The 19425-nt window shown below is 43.6% G+C and overlaps 1 protein-coding gene across 1 annotated transcript in view; it reads left to right on the forward strand.

Annotated features, from left to right (window-relative positions):
• LOC146785455 (calcium-activated potassium channel subunit alpha-1-like) overlaps positions 1-19425 on the forward strand; it is a 1319298-nt gene that overhangs the window by 1008140 nt on the left and 291733 nt on the right. Inside the window, exon 27 of the mRNA XM_085633050.1 lies at positions 13895-13955. Coding sequence (XP_085489176.1) covers positions 13895-13955 — 61 coding nt within the window. The remainder of the gene's footprint in view (positions 1-13894; positions 13956-19425) is intronic.

The following is a 19425-nucleotide window of genomic DNA, read 5'->3' on the forward strand; positions in this document are numbered from 1 at the left end:
ACCTCTGCTGACATTTAGGAGGCCCTAACTGACACTCTCATGGGCACTTGGTCAAAACGTTGCTCTTGTCCGCCAGTGAAGAGACAATTAGCATAGTGCCATAGGCCAGTTTCTGGTGTCCCAGCCTTTCTCATGCAGTATCCTACTCTGGAGAGCCTGGTAGAACAGGTCTCCAACAGAAGAGTCAACCCCAATTCCTTCCCGAATACTCCGTCAGACAGGGAGTCAAAGAGAAAGGAGAAGTTTAAGAAGATGATGCTTTCCATTGCTAACCTCACCCTTAGGACAGTCAGTTCCAACTGCTTGCTCGGACGACACTCCCATGCATTATGGGACTCTGTTGCTGAAATGTTTTCTGTAGTTACAGAGGAAATCAGAGCCAATTTGGCATCGACCATTCAGAATAGCCAGGATGCGGCCAAGTATGTTATCCGCTCAGAAGTGGACATTACAGATGCTTAGGCAGAGTGACCAGCACAAGTCTTGTGACCTAGCACCACGCATTGATGAGATCCACTGGCTTTTCAGGTGACGTTCAAGGGTCACTCATTGATATGCCTTTCAATGAATCTCACCTCTTTGGTGAGAAGCCTGACTCCACCCTAGAGCGCTTAAGAGAAAACAGAGCAACTACATGCTCCCTCTGTCTCTCCACAGCCGTGAGGCAGTATCCACAATAACACTTTCACCTCATTCCGGGCACAGCTTGGCGCTTTGCCTTCAGGTAACAGCAAGGTCTGCCAACCCAAAAACAGTTATCCAAATCCTTTTGGAGTCGGTAGCAGATTAGGGGATCTAGAAGGCAACTCTCAGGCCAACAGGAACAACAAACATCCCACTCTCCAGCAGCAGTCTCTAAACCACTCTTTTTTACCCTTAGCAGCCCAAAATCACTTAATGAGAGGCAGGATCAGTCACTTTCTCCAAATGTGGAAAGCAACAACATTTGACACATGGTTCTTGCAGGGCTACTCGAAGCCCTTCTTTTTCATCCTGCCACCAAATTCCACCTATATAAGAGTGGCTTCCGGACCATTTGTTCATTTTACTGCAGAATATCCAGGCCTTTCTAAAGAAATGTGCCCTAGAGGAGGTTCTGGATTCTGAAATTGGAACTCTGTGCTACTACCACTATTTACTAGTGCCAAAGAAGGGCAGAGGCCTTTGCTCTATTTTATATCATCAACTCCTTAACCTCTTCCCGTAGAAGCACATATTCAAGATGATCACTGCCCATGTTCACGCTCCCATAACATACCATGTGAATTTGTAAAGAGAATGTTCATCCAGAAGGAATCTTGGCACTGAATAACAGATGTTTATTGTTACCCAACTCAATGGTACTCATTTTATCGACCTCAGAAGGATGACAGGCTGAGTGGACACGCTGGGATTTTAACCTGTGATCATAAGGTTGAATACAGGCTCCTACAATGAGTACATAAGTCCACTAATCCACCAGACCCTCCACTATATTGAGGAGACTGAGTGGTGGTGTTGGACTTGTAGGATCCCTATTCCCATATCACTGTCCTGCAGGTTCATATGCACTACCTTTGGTTCAAGGTAGGCCATAAGCATTTTCAGTTTGCCATGCTCCCTTATTGCCTCTCCAGTGCCTCTCAGCAGGTTGATGGCAGTGGTGACAGCATATCATCTGAGGTATGTAGTTCAAACCTTCCCCTACCTCAACGACTTGCTGCTGAAGGCAGGCTCACTATGGCCAGTGATAAAGCACCTCCAGACAACAGCTAACCCCCCTTACATCATTGGGATTAATGATCAATGCGCTGAAGTCACACCACACTCCTTCACGGAGGCTCCCTTTTATTGGAGCCATCTAGGATGCAGTGCCTTTTCAAGCCTTTCCTTTGGAACAGCAAGTCCAGGACATCCAGACAATAATCCTGATGTTTCAGTCTCAGTTGTGTGTCTCAGCATAAATATCTCTGAGCCTTCTGGCACTATTGAACTTCTGCATCCTGCTCATCGTTCATGAAACATGCTATATGCAGTGGAGAAGTGTAGCTCAATGGTTAGAGCGGCAGACCCTGATGCAGAGGTCTGTCCTGGACCAGGGTTCAATTCCCGCCTCCGCGGGTCTTGGGCTCAATTTCCCCGGACCCGATAAATCTCGCCTCGGTGCCTATTCTAATCATGGGTCCCACTCTGCAACTCTGGGCAATAGCTTGCTTAATCTCCACAATGGCCCCAAAAGCGCTAGACTGCCTGGCTTCACCTTGGGGGTGCCCAGGAGTGGGCACTTCACAGGGAAAGGCCAGGAAGGGTTCCACAGCGGTATGTGTACAGCGCCTGAGAGACCCTTTCAGGGGTGTGCGGAGCGCTATATAAATGCACTACATTTTCATTTATATGCAGGCCTTGCAGTGGGATCCAAAAGCTCAGTGGGCCCAGCACCAAGGGAACCTGTCTGACTTTATCCAGCTTTCGGAACAGACTGCAAAAGATCTGTAGTGGGGGCTGTTTGACCACAATTGGACCAGCGGCAATCTCCTGACTTCGATACCTAAAGCTGATGGTGGTGACAGATGCAATGTTTCTGGGTTGAGGAAATCATCTGAGAGATATGGGGGCGGATGATTCAGGTCCTCATGGACAATACAAGTGCCATGTCCTACTGCAGCAAGCAGTGTGGAGTGTTGACCTGGACTCTCTGCCAAGAGGCGCTGCCTCTCTGGATCTTGCTGAATCATCAAGTCAACTCCCAAGGTCAAACACTACTTGGTGGGACCTTTAAACACCAGGGAAAATGAACTCAGATGGTGGTGCCTAGTGAGTCACTAAATGCAATGGCACATGGAGATAGCACAGGATGCTGTCCACCAATGGAAGGTTTCCTAAGGAACCTCTCTCTCTGAGATGCAATTCTCTTGAAGTGCAGCTCAGGACTCCTGTATGCCTTCTTACTCCTACCTCTCCTTAGTTCTGAAGAAGGTCAAGAACAACCAGGCCTACATCATACTAGTGGCAAAGAGAGTGTGGCAACTGCAAATTCTTGGCATGAGCATCTGTCCCCTGAGCAGGCTGCTGCTTCGAGAGTATCTTCTGTCGCAACAGCGGGGTAGATCCTGTGCAATCTACACTTTGATGCATGGAGATTGAGTGACTGCAGTTAACTGTTTTAGTCTGCTTCTTAAAGTCATGGATATCATGCAGGTGACCAGGCATCCCTCTACGAAATCTATCTACCCTGCACGCTGGGACAAGTTTGTGGCTTGGTGTGGCACCCATAGCACCGACCCATTGCAAGCTGAACTGTCGGATGTGTTACTGTTTGTTCTGTCTTTGGCCCAGCAAGGACTTGAAGTGGCACCGTTAAAGGTTACTTGTTAGCCTTTTCAGCTGTTTTGCATTTACTGGACCAAGAGTCCTTCTTTAAATCAGCTGTTTTGATGCGTTTTCCAAAAGGTTTGGTCCACATGTCTCCACCTAAACCTTTTGTGATGCCACAGGAAGACCTTAACTTGTTCCATAAGTTTCTTATTTATTCTCGCTTTGAGCTTTTACATAGCTGTTCCTTGTGTCTACTGACCCTGAAAATTGGTGTTTTAATCAAAATACCATCAGCATTTTGTTTGAGTGACTTCAAACTCTGTCCGTCTAGCCGCCATATACCACCATTTATCCGGACAAGCTGGTGGTTAGAATCAGAGCGTCTTTTTATCCAAAGCTTGTAAAATCTTTTCATGTTTGACAATCCATCATTCTTACAATGTTCTTAGTCCCTTACCCCTTGAAGGAGGAAGAGGGATCCATTGTGAGACCTCAAACGATCATTCAGGTTTTATATTAACCATACCAAGGTCTTCAGGAGGACACTCAGCTCTTTGTGGGATTCTCTAGGGCAAAGAAAGGGAAGGCGGTGAATAAAAGGTCCTTATCCAGGTGGAGAGTCCTCTGCATCCATATCTGCTATGTGATAGCAAAGAAGCAGCTTCCAGAAGAGTTGAGGGCCCATTCCACCAGGACCAAGGCTGCTATAGTGTTGTTTTTTGTTTTTTTTAGCAGAGTTTTATATAGCGCAAACTTGACCCAAATCCATTCAGGTATCAGAGTGCTTTACATAGCACCAGTTACGTTACATGAGGACACACATTCATTTTTTTTTGTTTTGGGGCACAGGGAGATTAAGTGATTTGCTCAGAATCACAGGAGGTTTGGCGTCGTTACCGAGACTCGAACCCAGTTCCCCCAGGTCCAAGGTCGAGCGCCCTAACCGTTAGGCCAACTCCTCTCCTCTTGTAATGTAAGTTGGTTCTTATAGAGCGCGGGCTGTCACTCTGCTAGGAGCATCCTGGCGCTGTGGATGTTGGAGGTAAGGGGAGGGGAGGGGCACTAGTATTTCTAAATAAGGGAGAGACATAGTTCCTCTGGGGCTGCAAATACCCAAGTCTTAAGAGCCTTCCTGAAAAGTGTCTCTGTCTCAAGTGATCTCAGGTGGGGTGGTAGAAGGTTCCATGCTTTGGATCCTAGGACGGCCACTGTTCTACCGCCCTTAGTTTTATATTTGAAGGAGGGCGGCTTAAGATAGTTGGCGGTGGAGGACCTGAGGCTTCTAGTTGTAGTGTATGTGGTGAATCTTGCAGAGAGATACTTGGGTCCAAGTTTGTGTTTTGCTCTGAATGTAAAGAGAAGGATTTTAAAAAGAATTCTTTTGTGTAAGAGAGCCAATGAAGGGCTTGTAGGACTGCAGATGCTGAGGATCTTCTAGGAAGCTTCAAAACGAGTCGAGCCGTGGCATGCTGGACAACCTGCAGCTTCTTTAATGTGGATTTGTTGGTACCTGCTAATAGACTGTTGCAATAGTCCAGACGCGAGAGTATCAGGGCCACTGCCACTGATTTCCTGGCCGTAAGGGGGATGAGGTCAAATAATTTTTTTAAGGATTTGTTGGCATGTGGAGTACCTGTCCTGGATATCTGTCAGGAGGCAATGTGGGCATTAGTGCACACATTGACAAAGTACTACTGTCTTGATAGCAAGGGCTGAGAGAAGGGTATTTTGGCTTATTGTTTGGTCTGAGTCATTCCGCAGACCCACCACTGTGGGAGGTATTGCTTTAGTATCTATTCTAAGCATAAGGGATCTGTGGTTAGAAGTGTCCATCAGGAGAAAAAGATACTTACCTTTGATAATGCTCTTTCCAGTGCATACTCTATCCAACCACAGGTTCCCCACCATCCTCCCACCTGCCTTTTCTGTGGAATTGACTCTTTTACATCCTCAAAGGTCCCAAGTGAAAGATATGTATGCTGGCATAATGTTTTATTTTTGAGCTCTGCATTTACGGGTGTGGACAATGTCCAGAAAAAAACTGAAATCAGCACACTTGGCTGGTGTCTATATATGGCTCAGGTTGTCAATTCTGGGCACAGCTGAGTTTACACCGAGACTCATGACTCCACTATGTTGAAAATCTTCCATATGCAGTCAGGTACCTGGGGATATTATAAAGTTGAGGAATCTGCAGTTAGAAAGAGTATCCACCAGAAAAAGCATTGTCAAAGGTAGGTGACCAGTTCACTTCTACCAGATAGACTCAAATGATCAGTGATCAGTGGAAACTGACTATGGGGCTGAGCTGTGGGGCATAGACAGCCCTAACCAGCTCATGTTAAGCACAAATAAGTTCATAAAGGGGCTATTAAGCCTCCCTATGTCTAGCCCACTGATACCCATGTACCAGAACCTAAATATCAAACAAATAGAGCATATAGTAGTCTTGAGACCTATGCTACATTGGATAAGATTATGGACAATGCAGGAACTGGTACATTCCAGGGAGGTACTTAGGGAATTATTGGAACTTGATGGGTCTAGTACCGTCCCCTGGCTTCGACATGTCCAGGCTTGGATTGGCAAACCTAGTCTATTTTCATACTGGAGTGAACCCCAAATGCTAACATCAAATTCAAACATTCATTGGCATAACCAATAGGTCTCTCTTTTGGGACCTTATAAGTATTTAGCCATGCAGCACATTATCCTGGGTGCTACAACATCTACTGATATGTCATGTGCCACTCGTGAACGGCCATTTACACCCAAGGATGGGTTTCTGTGCTATTACATGAACATATGATAAAGTCCCTTCAAAATTTAAAAAAGTGTATTCCTTTAACAAAGAAGCTTTGACACTAATAGGCACATTATAGAATTGCATTGAGAAGTACTTATGTAAAGTGTTATTTTTGTACAACTGGTAGTCTGAACTTATATATCTATGCGCTGAGAGCAGGACAAAGAAGGATTGATCCAGGCTGAGAGCCTTAGCAAGAACATGCGTGCATTCGCTGCACCCATCCGCCTCGCAACATTCACTACCTTATAATGAAAGCATTATAGCATGATCCGCAATAGTAACAACATGAACCTCACTGCCTACGCAACAAAGAATGTAAGCCAAGGAACAATGATAAAGCCTTACTCTTGACAGCATGGCTCTCTAGAGGCCCCAGAAAGCGAGCACCTGCACATTCTCTCAAACATTGTTCATTGAAAATCAAATGGCAGCTGCTGATTGTGTCTACAGTCTACCTGAATCAAACTCCCAGGCACCCTTATTAAGGCGCCCAATCACCCTAAATGAGAAACATCAAGGCAATGAGGTGTATGAGAAATGCCTGAAGTAAAATCGAACAGGGAGGCCAAACTTACATTAGTGAATTATCGTCATATCACCACCAATGCTGAAGAAAATGATTCACATTAGATAAATTAAGGAGAACCCAAAGCGCTTATAATATCTGTGCTATTTTACTTATAACAGCCCCCAATGCAGAAGAGGACTTGCCGTATTCTTCAAGAAAATTGCATTGCAACCTTATGCATTCAAAGATGGCGCCAACCTCACACTGCAAACCTAACTAAGATGGGGCCTCCAGTAAACCTTCTAACCAAGTATGGCTGCCCGCAGCTGCCACACATTTTTTTAAATGGAGAAAAACACTACAGGCAAGCTAATATTTGACCTGCTCCATTTGGCTCGACAGGGCTCTGTACGCCATGGAGACCCTATATATTAGCCACGCAAAATGTAACAAGTGCTTAATTGCCCGGCAGCAGTACAGAATCACCGGATGTTGAGCCTCCCACCAAGACTCAAACCCTGTTCCACAGCTTCAAAGTAGGCCACTTTAGCTGTTACGCCACACCCATTGCTCTTACAGCTGCTACACAATACAATAGTAACTTCATGAGCCTCGAGGCCCGACGTGCGCGTTCAAAGAACCTGGGGAGAATGAAAGAGGTAAGCAATGTGCCGATTTCCCCATCGACCCTCTGTGGCTGTGAGTGCCACTGTTAAGCTGGGTCGAGTGGAGGAAGAGATATGCCAACACTCGAAGAAGAAAGTGTTTCAACAAGCATCCGATGTTTTGGATGTGGACTGGCCATGCAGGCCTCACCTATTTCACACCCTTCGCTAGTGTGATGCATTCCAGAGCACCCTTCCTGGAGGATCAGAACATCCTGTGTGGCCTGAGCAAGAAACCATGCTGCTCAGTTGCCCAACCCCACTTGCACCGTGTCAGGCATGCCCCAAAATGCCTGAAGGCAGAAGCAGCAACGGGCACCACCAGGAGGCTAAAGAAAACCAGCACCAAAGGGCCTGAACTCGCAGCAAGAAATCACTGATGCCAAACACTAGCTGCGGTGCTGAAAATACCACTTAAATCCTAACATTGAAATGTAAAATTAAATGTGCCTCGCTTAAGCACAAAACAAATGCGATCTGAAAGCTTTACAAAGTTATGTTTATTATGAGGTCTCTCACCTTCTTGAGCTGCTCTATCAGGACCCTCTTGTTTCTGCCCCTGTCCAGTTGTGCTTCTTAAGGTCACCTGCAGATTGACATTGATGAGCAGGGTGGGGCCGGGGAGAAGAAACCTGCGTGGACTGATTGGGGGGGCATGGGGAAGGAACAGACATGAGTGAAAGTGAGAGCTAGTCAAACACAAACACTTGTGTGAAATGCTTTTTCAGTTTAAAAAAAAAAAGTCAGTGAGCTAGTAACTATAATGGGACAAGTGGAATGCTACAGATAATGGGGGCCTGCTCCATGGGAGGGAACAAACAATGAAAAAGGATGGATCAATGGAAAAAAAAACACTTGTAAGCATGGTTTTTTAAACAGCACTGAAATTAACAAATAAAAAACAGTGGGCGGGCTGTAAGCCCACTGAGTGAATACAGCATGTCTCAAAGAGACAGCACATACGCTGCCTTGGCTCGATCTAAGAAATAATTGAAGCAGATATACTGGGAGTATGTCTTGAGCACCCTCCATCAAATCCCAGGCTAGGGAGGCTGACCACACAATTCCTTACTGTTAAGCTGAAGCCAAGCTTTAAGTAGTATTTAGGTGTTGTCCAACCCCATTTGGCAAATATATTATACATGAAAGTCTGCTTTGAAATGCTTCAAATCAAAGCTTTTACTGTATAATAATACTGATGAAGATTCTACTTGCCCTTTAGGGAGTTTGAAAACCCTGCACATATTTTATTCTTTTGTGCAGCATATGACAAGTTCAGAAGGAAAGGGATTCACCCGGTTTGCCGTAACATGGGGTTTAGGAAACACTTAGAAGCTTTAAGAGTCTTAAAACATGATGCAACCCTGTATGTAGTCTTTGGTGTGAGTAGATATTTTTTTAGCAGAAGGATTTGCAAGAATAAAGATGGGTCTAAAATGTAGACTTGTTATGATTATACTAATTTGTGGTTTTATCTTATTTTTGTTTTGTATGTACACTGATTGAACTTCATAGAAAGAGTGCTTGTTTGTGTATGTACTGGATTGATTTTAGCTTTGCGTGATGTAGAAGCTGTATATATTCTTTTAATTGTTTTTAACCAAAATAAAAGCTACTGTGATGATGATGACGACTAACACTTAATACGTCTTGCCTCCCTTTTGATCTCTATTCTCACAAATGTACAGGATTAAGATGAGTTGATGCCTGCACGAATGACAGCCCTGCTTTCAAATGACATTAAAAACAAGCATTTGCAATGCAAAAGGTCTCGCAAGTACGCAAGTTTGAGCTATTGGCATTGTAAATGACAATGCCTTTTATTTATGTTTTGGTTTTTGAAACATAAATAAAAAGCATTGTCATTTACAATGCCAATAGCTTAAAATCGTGTAAATGCGAAACTTATTGCATTGCAAATGCTTGTTCTGTTTGGTACCAGCAGGTTTTTTCTGGCGGTGATTAACAGGAGAAAAAAAATACAGCCCGTCAGTGTCTGCTTTCCATCCTCAACTATGGTCCAATGCAGGAAGGAAACATAAGATTAAAGTAACAAAGACATCCATTCATTGAAATAAAATGGGCACTCTGCTACCACTGATCTTTCCATTATGTCCCCAAACCACTTAATTTCTATTGTTATGGTGCATGGGGAAAAATAGATTTGTAAGGTCCTCAAAATATAATTTTAAACCTTAACAACTAATTTAGTGGTTGCAACTGTTAACATTTCGTCAGTGGGAAAAAGCATTACACCCTTGGGTCTTCTCGTCCTAATTGGTAATAGTGAGTTGATTCCACCATGAAAGATATTAACCATGCTGCCCACACCAAACAAATCACAATTAGCATTTCTGCAGGTATATTCTGCCGCTGCAAGAGGAGGGACATAAGAGTCCTGCACTCCTCTACCAAACACTTTTATGGTCTTTCTGCAGCAATGGGCGACGGACCATCAGAAGATATTTCATCAAATGTAAATCCTGGGTGGCTCTCTGTTGCTCACCCCAAGGCGGATGTGTTTGTCCAGGGTAGGCCAAGGGCTCATCCGGATGTCAACCTAACTCTCAGGGAGGCATGTGAAGGGTATCACAAAGGTTGGTTAGGACATTAACAAAGAATGAAAGGGGAAACTTTCTCCATAGGCATGAGTAAGGACCGCGGGAGTACATTACCATAAATGAGCCCCAGTCACTTTATGTATCTGGGATAGACCACTTTCTTTCTGCCCATCTTTGGCCTAGCACATGCATGGTGCTGCTACGCACAAAGCAACATTCTATGCAGTGCTGTCAGAAGCATGCTGCTGACCATCTTGATTTGGGTTTTATAATTATCGGGTAGTTACCATCCCACAATGACAAAGGGGTCCAGGTGAAGCACAGCAGGCTGAGGTACCTGTTATTTTAATGCTCACCACGTTCATATATCCGAGGGCCAAATATTGGTATTTATTTATAAGCTTGGTAGCCTGGATGGATCAGACTTCAGCCTGGCCTACAGAACGCAGTGCAACTACTGTAACAAACGCTGAGAAATAAAGCCGAATGCTGCTGTTTGGAATTAATGCACGCTTCTTGGACACTAGATGTGCTAGAATATACTGGTCTAGTCTACGTTTTGTCGCCAGGACGCTTTCATTCCTTTGTATTTATTAATAACCTGCTGAGAACATTTGGACAAGAAATGCTGTATGTGGTGTGAAAAAGATGGTTTCTAAGGATTAGAGTGGATGATGACAAAAAATGATAATCCCATGAAGGTGAGAGAGGGTCCAGGTAACTGAAGTCACATTCCACAGTTCAAGAGAAAGACCACAGAGCTGTCAATGCATTTGAGACAGTATAAATTGATGGTAAACTGCAAGGTCGTTCTTTGTACAGACAGTTCTTGAGGATCTACTTGGAAGCAGTCTGATGTAAATGACCTCAAGGCCGATGGAATGCAATTCAGTGCAAGAATGTTCACAGAGTTGCAGATCACCACCTATGGAAAGTCAAAATTAACAAGCATTGGCAAAAAGGAGACGGAGAGGGCGGAGCGAGTGAGTGAGCGAGGAGAGAGGCACGTGCATGTGTTTGCTGGCCCGAGAGTGGTGCGTGCGTGCAGTCTGCTCTTTTTTGAAGCACACACTCGTGCTTGTGGTGCGCCCCTGCGCGCTCCCGCAAGGTGTATACCGCCACAAGCACGCGTATGTGCTTCGAAAAAGAGCTGAACGACGGCTAAAGATCTCCTAAGCAGCGCATGCGCGCTGCGTAGGCGTGACCTAAAAAGGAGGAGGCGGCAGGTGCAGCTGCAGCTCAGAAGAGTGGGGAGCAAGCACATATGTGAAGAGCAGCTGCTCAGAACAAGCTGCACAGAGTGAAGAGGAAGGATACCGTAATAGACCAATATCCCAGGGGAGGAGTAAGACACAAGAGGGTGGAACATAGTAGGCAAATAAACCATTGAGAACCATTGAGAAGCAAGCTTTTGCAAGTGACGCTCTCCTTAACCAATCAGCAGTGAAGGGCAAGATCAAAGCCCACATACTGATTACAGCATGTCTTATAGACTGCGCATGCGCCGTCTAGGTTCGACCTAAAAAGGGAACTTCTCCCAATATAAACATCCCACATTAAAAACATTTAGAATACCACTGTGTAAGGAAACTACAAAAACGCCTTGTGACAACAAAATTACATTACGAAAGCTTCCAGGGGAAATATTTATAGACAACACAATTAGTCTTCATCAACAGACACCTAGAGGTTTCTGTTCCTGGAAACCTGGCCCCTTGGTGTGTGATGGGTGACTATTTTCTATAAATATTTGCCAATGCTTGTTACCAGTGGCTCGCTTTTAGCCACTATCCAGTTACTTTCCTGCAAATTAACTGGCCACCCGATGAATAGTGTAACAATAGGTCTCAAAACCCAAGCATACATCATCAACAATGGAACATTCTGAAATGCTTATTGGTGGGGATTGTTAAGAGGTACAGCATTGGGTGAAAAGATTCTCTTCTCATGTTTCCCATCTGTGAGTCAAGCAGATGTTTTCAATTATCTTCCCACCCCTTACAACTGATGCTAGTCAACCACTTATACCTTCCATGCTGTTTTCCCCTCATCTGCAATCCTTCCATTCACCTAACTGCAGGGTGACCACATGCAGGGAGATGAAGAAAAAGAAAAACAAGCATTTGCAATGCAACAGGTCTCGCCTATACGAGAGTTTGAGCTATTGGCATTGTAAATGACAATGCCTTTTATTTATGTGTTGTTTTTAAAACAGATAACAAAAAGGCATTGTCATTTACAATGCCAATAGCTTAAACTCTCACTAATGCGAGACCTATTTTATTGCAAATGCGCTCGTGCTATAAAAATAAAAGAATTGTTACGAGGGAGCATTTCCAGAAGGCAGGACAAAGCTATTTGAGAAAATAGTGCTTGGAGGCTGTAATTAAAGCCTACCGAGTAACAACACATGTAACAGAGGGTGTCGCCATGGGAGGTTAAAAAATAAGACAGGCAGTACTAAGGAGGAACTACTAAGCCTATTGACCAATGAACAGTCATAGTTTACAGTGGCCAAAGACACAAGCTAATGATAAATAAGGGAAGAGAGTGGGCGGAGCTTCAAGTCCCTACCTGAATACAGCATGCCTCGCAGAGCAATGCAATCGCTGCCCAGGCTCGACCTAAAAAACACAATTCTACAGTCCTTCTTTGTTCCTGTGTTAGAAGTACGAGGCAGAGCCATGTGCAGAAAACAGTTTCCCAAACCTTGAGACTTGGTGTTACAAAACCCAAGAGCAGAACTCAAAGGAGACAAAGAGACAGCAGAAACAAAAATATGATCAACAATTAAGATGTCAACACAACAATCCATGGCAATTTGACTTGAAACCAAGAATCTCTTTTGGCCCCACACGGGATAGGACGGTACTACACACACATCACTCCAATAGAATCATAGGGCTGCCAAGTCAGAGGCAAGCCTCTGAGACTTTGCTGCACAATAAATGTGACCAGGATAAGAAGAACAGGCTGTGGGGGATCTCTTTTTCATGAGTGAAGCAAACCACAAGGATAATGCTGGAGAATTCTAAGCGCACTAATAATGAATTTCCCTGCAGGAAAGGCTGGAGCTTCCTGCATAGAACAGCTGACTATAACACAATTCAATCAAGCATGCTGTTGAGTCACTGAGTGACTCACAAACTTGCTGCATAGTTAAGTATTAGTTCCATATAATTGGTCAAAGCTGTAACTGAATGCTTATTGTCCAAGGCTCAGGTCTTTATTGGCGCATTAGAGTGCGACAGGGAAATAAATGGGCAACCTTGGAAATGCCCAAAGGACCCTCCTGGAGTAAAACAGGATCTGCAAATGGTCACCGGCAAGAGTCAGCTGGGCCTGTGGTGCCATAACAGTCCAGTAGAATTCAGTGGGGCGTATATGGCCAAGCAGGACCTACTGTGTATGTATGGACCTGCTCCTTAGAAGGTGGAGGTACAGCACAAGCGCAGACATACAGAGTTCCTGTGATGAGCATGTGCAGCACTAGGAAACAATAACACCAAATTACTGTGCAGGTTTTGTGTCCAAGTCTGGCAAAGCAGATTTTCTCTCACCTGTATCGCCACACTTGAATGAAAATATACGCAAGGAGTAGGAAATTGCATGCCTGCTCCAGGCAGTCACAATAGAGGCCCCACCTGCAGCCGCGGCCCGTGGAGGGAGTTCCGTTGGGCGGTAAGGCGGGGCGGAGGAGGGGCATGGTGGGGGGTTCTAAAAATGGGAATATGGATAATTGCAGGAAAGTAAACAATTAAATAAATAAAACGAATTTCGTAGCGCGCGCTGCATCGCATTTTGCGGGTGAAAGGTGTTTACAAATTCACGAACAACTGAGTTCCCTTTGAAAACATGCACATTCATATATATTTTGCAGAAGGGTTTCTCTGTTAACATTTTTTTTTTCTTTACCGAGAAAAGTGTAAGAAATGTGTTGGGGTGCTAGTACCCAGGGGAAACATCTTGTGGCTCAAACATTGCTTTGCATTGTTTTTATTGATTCATAATTTCTTGCAATCTTGTGTTCTCAATGACAGATTTACTTAACAAGGAGACAAAGGAGACGAGTCCCTCCCAGCCACAGGCACAGAGGATTCCAGTACTTACCGAACTGAGTAAGATGTGCTTGAAAAAGCAAATTTACATTACTAACTGTTTGCTGCATATATAGTGCCATGAGTAATTTACTCAGAGCGTTTAGAGGTGTAAAATGCACTAATCCGCATGGATTGGGAGAGTATGGCCTACTATAGTCCATGGCACTGCGCTTATATTTTTATGTCCCCATTGATTGGCACATTAGGGTGAAGTCTCTTTTTCTGCTAATAGCTTGATTCACAATACAGAACATAAGGAACAAAAATGGTGGGCATGAACAAATCAAATCAGGATGACCATTAGCTCTACCATTCCTTACCCATTTGGTCTGTACAATCTCACCAGGAATCACTATTCTGCGCTTCAATCCTCAGCCCACAGCAGGTCAACATATTGTAATTGTATTTGCATTATACAGAGCTCACTGCCCCCGATGAGGCGTTAAAGCTCTTTATGATGAGTACCACCCTACTCTGGACCAAAGGCTCTTAGTTAATCCAGTGATGTTGTTGGCAAATAGCAGGCTAAAACTCTTAGGGCCTCATTACCATGCGGTTCGAACTGCAACCGACGGGTTGTCGGTTGCGATCCAAACTGCATACACTGCTGCGGTCTAACCAATGCATTAAGATGCATGCAGTCGGAGTCAGCAGTCGGAGTGACCAACCAGCGCTTTCCAATGGCCGGAAACTCTACATAATCCCTTAAGGAGGGCATTTCTGCTGTCAGATTATGATGTTGGTTTCTGACAGCCTTTCTATGTAGGCTTTTCCAACATGGAATGGGTGTCAGAGAGAGACATTGGGCGCCCCTAGAAGGACCCCCATCCCCCCTGGCCCTCTGCATCTGGGCCTGGGGGTACCTATTGTGCACACCTGAACAACACTGCACCATGTGGCAGGCACCGTGAGGTGCCTGCCACACAGTGCAGAGATCTTCACAAACTCTCATTTCTCAATTGGAGCTTGAGCTGTAGGCGGTTTACACCCGCTGCGCAAGCTCTCATTGAGAAATGTGAGTTTCTGATCGCACTATGTGCGATCTGATCGTAATTCGTGTGCAGAACCACTGACCTATGGTCAGGCAGTTCCTTCACTAAAAAAGTGTTGGTCGGAGGCAATTCCGACCGACACCGTAATGAGGCCCTAAATGTTTAAATGATGTGTACACTTGGATCCACATCTTTAAGCAGTCTGCCCCAGCTTACTTTCTCAAATTGCTAGTGAACACAATAAGCCTCTCCCACTATTATTCTAAAAACCTGCATGAAAAATTGAACTTACTTTCCTCCGAATAATTCCTCTCCTTTCTTTTTTCAGAGTGACTCACTACTTCCCTTCCATCCTCTGCATTCCTTGTATTTCTGAATATTGGCCCCTCCCATTCTCTTGGCTGTCTGCCTTAATCTCTCTTATTGTCATTCTGCAATTGGTTCACACCTCATTTTATAGACTACAGTTTCTTCTTCTATAAAACCCTGCCTCTGCTACTAGCAATAGGTAACCTCAGTCAGCCTTTCCATTTATCTCACCAACCAGTTGCCTGGAACCACATGGCCCCCACTAATGATGACACCTAACTAGTATTAAGTTTAATCTACTACAAGGAAATTGGAGTAACAGGATGGAACATTGTTTTTTCTTTTCTGTGTTATTTGATTAAAATTTGAGGTCAAACACTGCCCATTATACCATAAACCAATGAAATATAGAATGAAAGAGAGGATACACCTGTTAAAAGCCCAAGTGAGGGAAGTATTGTATACAGCACCAGTCAATTCACAAGAGCTGATCTGTCCTTCTGACCCTTGGGAATCAGAATTGGATTTAAACACTTTCTCGTCACCGTTATGAACCTTAAATCAGGGCATTTTTTAATTTCGACATTTCAGTATCTAATTAAGTGGCAAGCTCTTTCTGGATGGTCACTGCAATTAGTAGAACCCCAGCAGAAGAGATTACATTTATGGAATGAGATAAAGTAGCATCACACAAACATTGTAGAAGGCAACCTACACTCGGTCCCACCTTAAAGTGAGACTTCTTGTAGGATTCATCAGAATTTTTTTTATGTTTCACAAATTATATTGTATTTTATTCCCATTGAGAAGATGGGATGAGGGTTCATGTCATGGTGGATCTACAACGTTTATTTACATCACCCTAGTGTTTACTTTAATGTTAGCCTTGGATGGGACCAAGGTGGTTAGATGACAGTAGGGCTGTTGCATTGGTGGCTACACACTCGTTCTATAAGTCTTTGCTTCAGTTTCTTTTCAATGGACCTTCAAATGTGGCTGAATAGGTATCCGTGCATATAGGGAAGAGGGAAATATGCAACCATTCTCATGGAAGACATGCTGTGAGAAAAAAAAATCAAGTTGGTAAATGAAAGGGTAATTCATTGATAGGCTTCATCAAATACAGAGAGCTTTCGAAGTCCATTATTTGTTTGAATGTGCAGGAAAAGGAAACAGGATGTATACCACCAAGGAGTATATTTATAAGAACTGGTGCTCTGTTGTTTTGCTACAGCGGAGTGCCAAAGATTTTATCGGTGCGGTACGACTGTTTCCAACGTCACGTTAGCATTGTATTTACAATATGGCGCTCCATGACATTACGAAGGGGTTGCGGTCGTAAAAACTGACACTGATGTATTCACTGCTGTAAGAACATTTCACGCTAATGCTGCAAAAGTGACATTTATCCAATTAGAGGTTTGAAAAGTAGACACTAGCCGTCCTACCATCACATTTGTGCGCTTAGCGCGGCAAAAAAACACCTGCTACATGTACAAAGACAATTACACTTACCTGAGAGCAGCATGGAGGCAGCCAGAAGTGAGCACCACATAAGGACAATTACTCCAGCAAAACCACTACCAGCCAGGGTGACCACCCAGAGTTCCAGGGAATGAGAAAGAGGAAGTGCAAGTTCAGTCAGGAGGAGAATGAGATACTAATCATGGAGATGACGGAGCACCAATACCTGTTCTTCGTCAGCTCCAAAGCAACACTGGGAAGAAAAAGACCATATGGCAGACCACAGTGGACAATGAGAACAGCGTTGTAAAAGTCAAGAAGCTTGGCGGTACAGGGATATCAGCGATTATGTTCGCTGATGATACCCTGTTACTCGCTAAAACTCCAATGGGTATCCAGCGAGTACTGGAGGGTTTTGTCTCATTTTGCCATGACCGTGGGCTGGAAATAAATACGGCCAAAACGAAATTTATAATTTTTAATCCTCCAAAGACATACCGCCCAAACCCTGTCATAAATGGTGTGAGCCTGGAAAGAGTTCAGACGTTTGAGTATTTGGGTTTGACTCTTAATGAAAATATGACCTCGGCTCAACATCAGACTAAATCCCAACTAAAGTTAACCCATAAGGTGGGGGGGATTATTAAACTATGGAATAAATCTACGACAAAACCCATCAGCCCCCCTCTCGAAATGTATAAAATGCAGGCACGTGGGGCAATAACCTATGGTGGTGAGTTGTGGGGACTCAATTGCGCCCCTGCAATCACTGCCACGGAAAATAAGTTTCTTAGGCAGTTAGCTTCCCTGCCTACTAGTTCACCCCTTCTTTCCCTCAGACTTGATTTGGGAATAAGATCTTTAAAGGAGGAATTGGGGTTGAAGCCTTTAACTTTTTGGAGGCGCTTGTGGGTAACCCCTGAACTTTTTAGCTATAGGCAAGAGCTTAAGGAATTATTGAAATTCCCAAATATATGGAAACTTCCCTGGCTAAAATATATAAAGCAGGAATTTGAGAGGTTGGGATGCCCTTCACTGTGGACAAACCCGGAAGAGGCTAGTAGAAATATATCCCGTGAAGACCTGGTTAACATGTATTATGATTATAATCTGTCTGCTTGCTTACTGAACGACCAATTGGGGACAATGTCCAATACATTCGTAGCAACGAAAGACTACTATAAGATGGAGACTGTCTTGGACGACATTAGCCACACTGGCCTAAGGAAACTTTTCCTCCAATGGAGATATAACTCTTTACCAATAAGAGCCCTTACTAGTATATGGCACCCACCTACCAGCAAAAACTGTCCAGCCTGCTCTGAGGAGTTGGAGAATGATATCCATGTTATGTTCTTCTGTCCTTCCTATCGGAAGCCCAGGAAGAAGTGGATCATTCCCATATGTAGAAATTGGGGGATTAGGCAATGCTTGCATTCTTATCAAATATTAAAAACTGACCTATCCCCATTAACTGTCTTTGCTGTAAGTAAATGTTTAGCTGCCATGTGGAATATTAGAAGAAATCTTGTGGCAAAATGAGACTTGGTGCATCAATGTTTAGCTCAAGGTACATGAAGCCTACTAATGAGGAGTGGGACTTTCTGATGATTTTATGGATATGCCAAGAAAACGTTATGATTAATAACTGTGATGGGATAATGTATTTTAGATTTTATACCATAATCTGCAACGATCTGTTTAGGTAATGTATTGCGATTTCTTTTATGACATTTTTAAGTCGAAATAAAGATAATGATTGAATGAATGAAAAGTCAAGAGGATAGTCACTGACTATAAGAGTCTCTGGTAGCATTCCTTTGTGCCACATTCCCAGTTTCTCCTTTGGCCTGTGCTTATGAACAAACCAGCAAACATCTGCTGTCACTGTCCTCATTTTGAATTCACCTGTTAACCTTGGCCATTTATAGACTGACAATGTGGCCTAGCCTCCCTAATGACATTGTAAACCTACTGTAAGAGCTTATCAGTTGTTAATACATTCTGGGGAGATGGAACTGTATCTGAGAGTGGTCAATAATTCCAACCATAGATTTTTGCTGACCATATTCAGATTAAACAAAATGCACCTTCTTATTACAGGCCGCCCAGGGTGGACAAATGCGAAAGACCTAGAGATTTGTCCGTGTGATGGATTTTCCATCATGGACACTACGCACTTTTTGTTCTTTTGCACATATTTTACCCCAATAAGGAAAAAGTTCATACTACCATTAATTAAGGATAAAGGCTTTAGACAGGTTAAACCGGCCCTTTTGTACCTGCAATTGTTGTCAAATATTTGGGAAATTTTTAACATTGCGAATTTTCTGACCATAGCCATGAGATTGAGTAAAAAGATAAGTTGGAAGAGAGTAGCCTAGCGGGTTTTTTGGGTTGTTTTACTGATTTGGTCAGATACATTTTTTAGAATGGTTTTTCTACATAATGTTTGTTTTTATATTCTTTTTTAAAAGGAAAATTACTGTATTTTTAGGGGACCTGTTCTTGTTGTCTGTCTACTTTTATGGTTTTTGTAATTGAACCGAATAAAGTATTTCTTGAGTCTTGAGACATTGTAGTCATTCTCCTGATTGAAGCACTCCTCTCCTCCACATGTCCCATGACATGTTCCCCATATGGACTCTGTCTGGACATCCACTGGTTCTAAAAATCTTTTGTGGTTTCTGTCCAATTAACTTTACCTGTGAGCCACTTCAACA

The sequence above is a fragment of the Triturus cristatus genome, chromosome 11, assembly GCF_964204655.1.
Source record: "Triturus cristatus chromosome 11, aTriCri1.1, whole genome shotgun sequence".
Classification (NCBI taxonomy): Eukaryota; Metazoa; Chordata; class Amphibia; order Caudata; family Salamandridae; genus Triturus; species Triturus cristatus.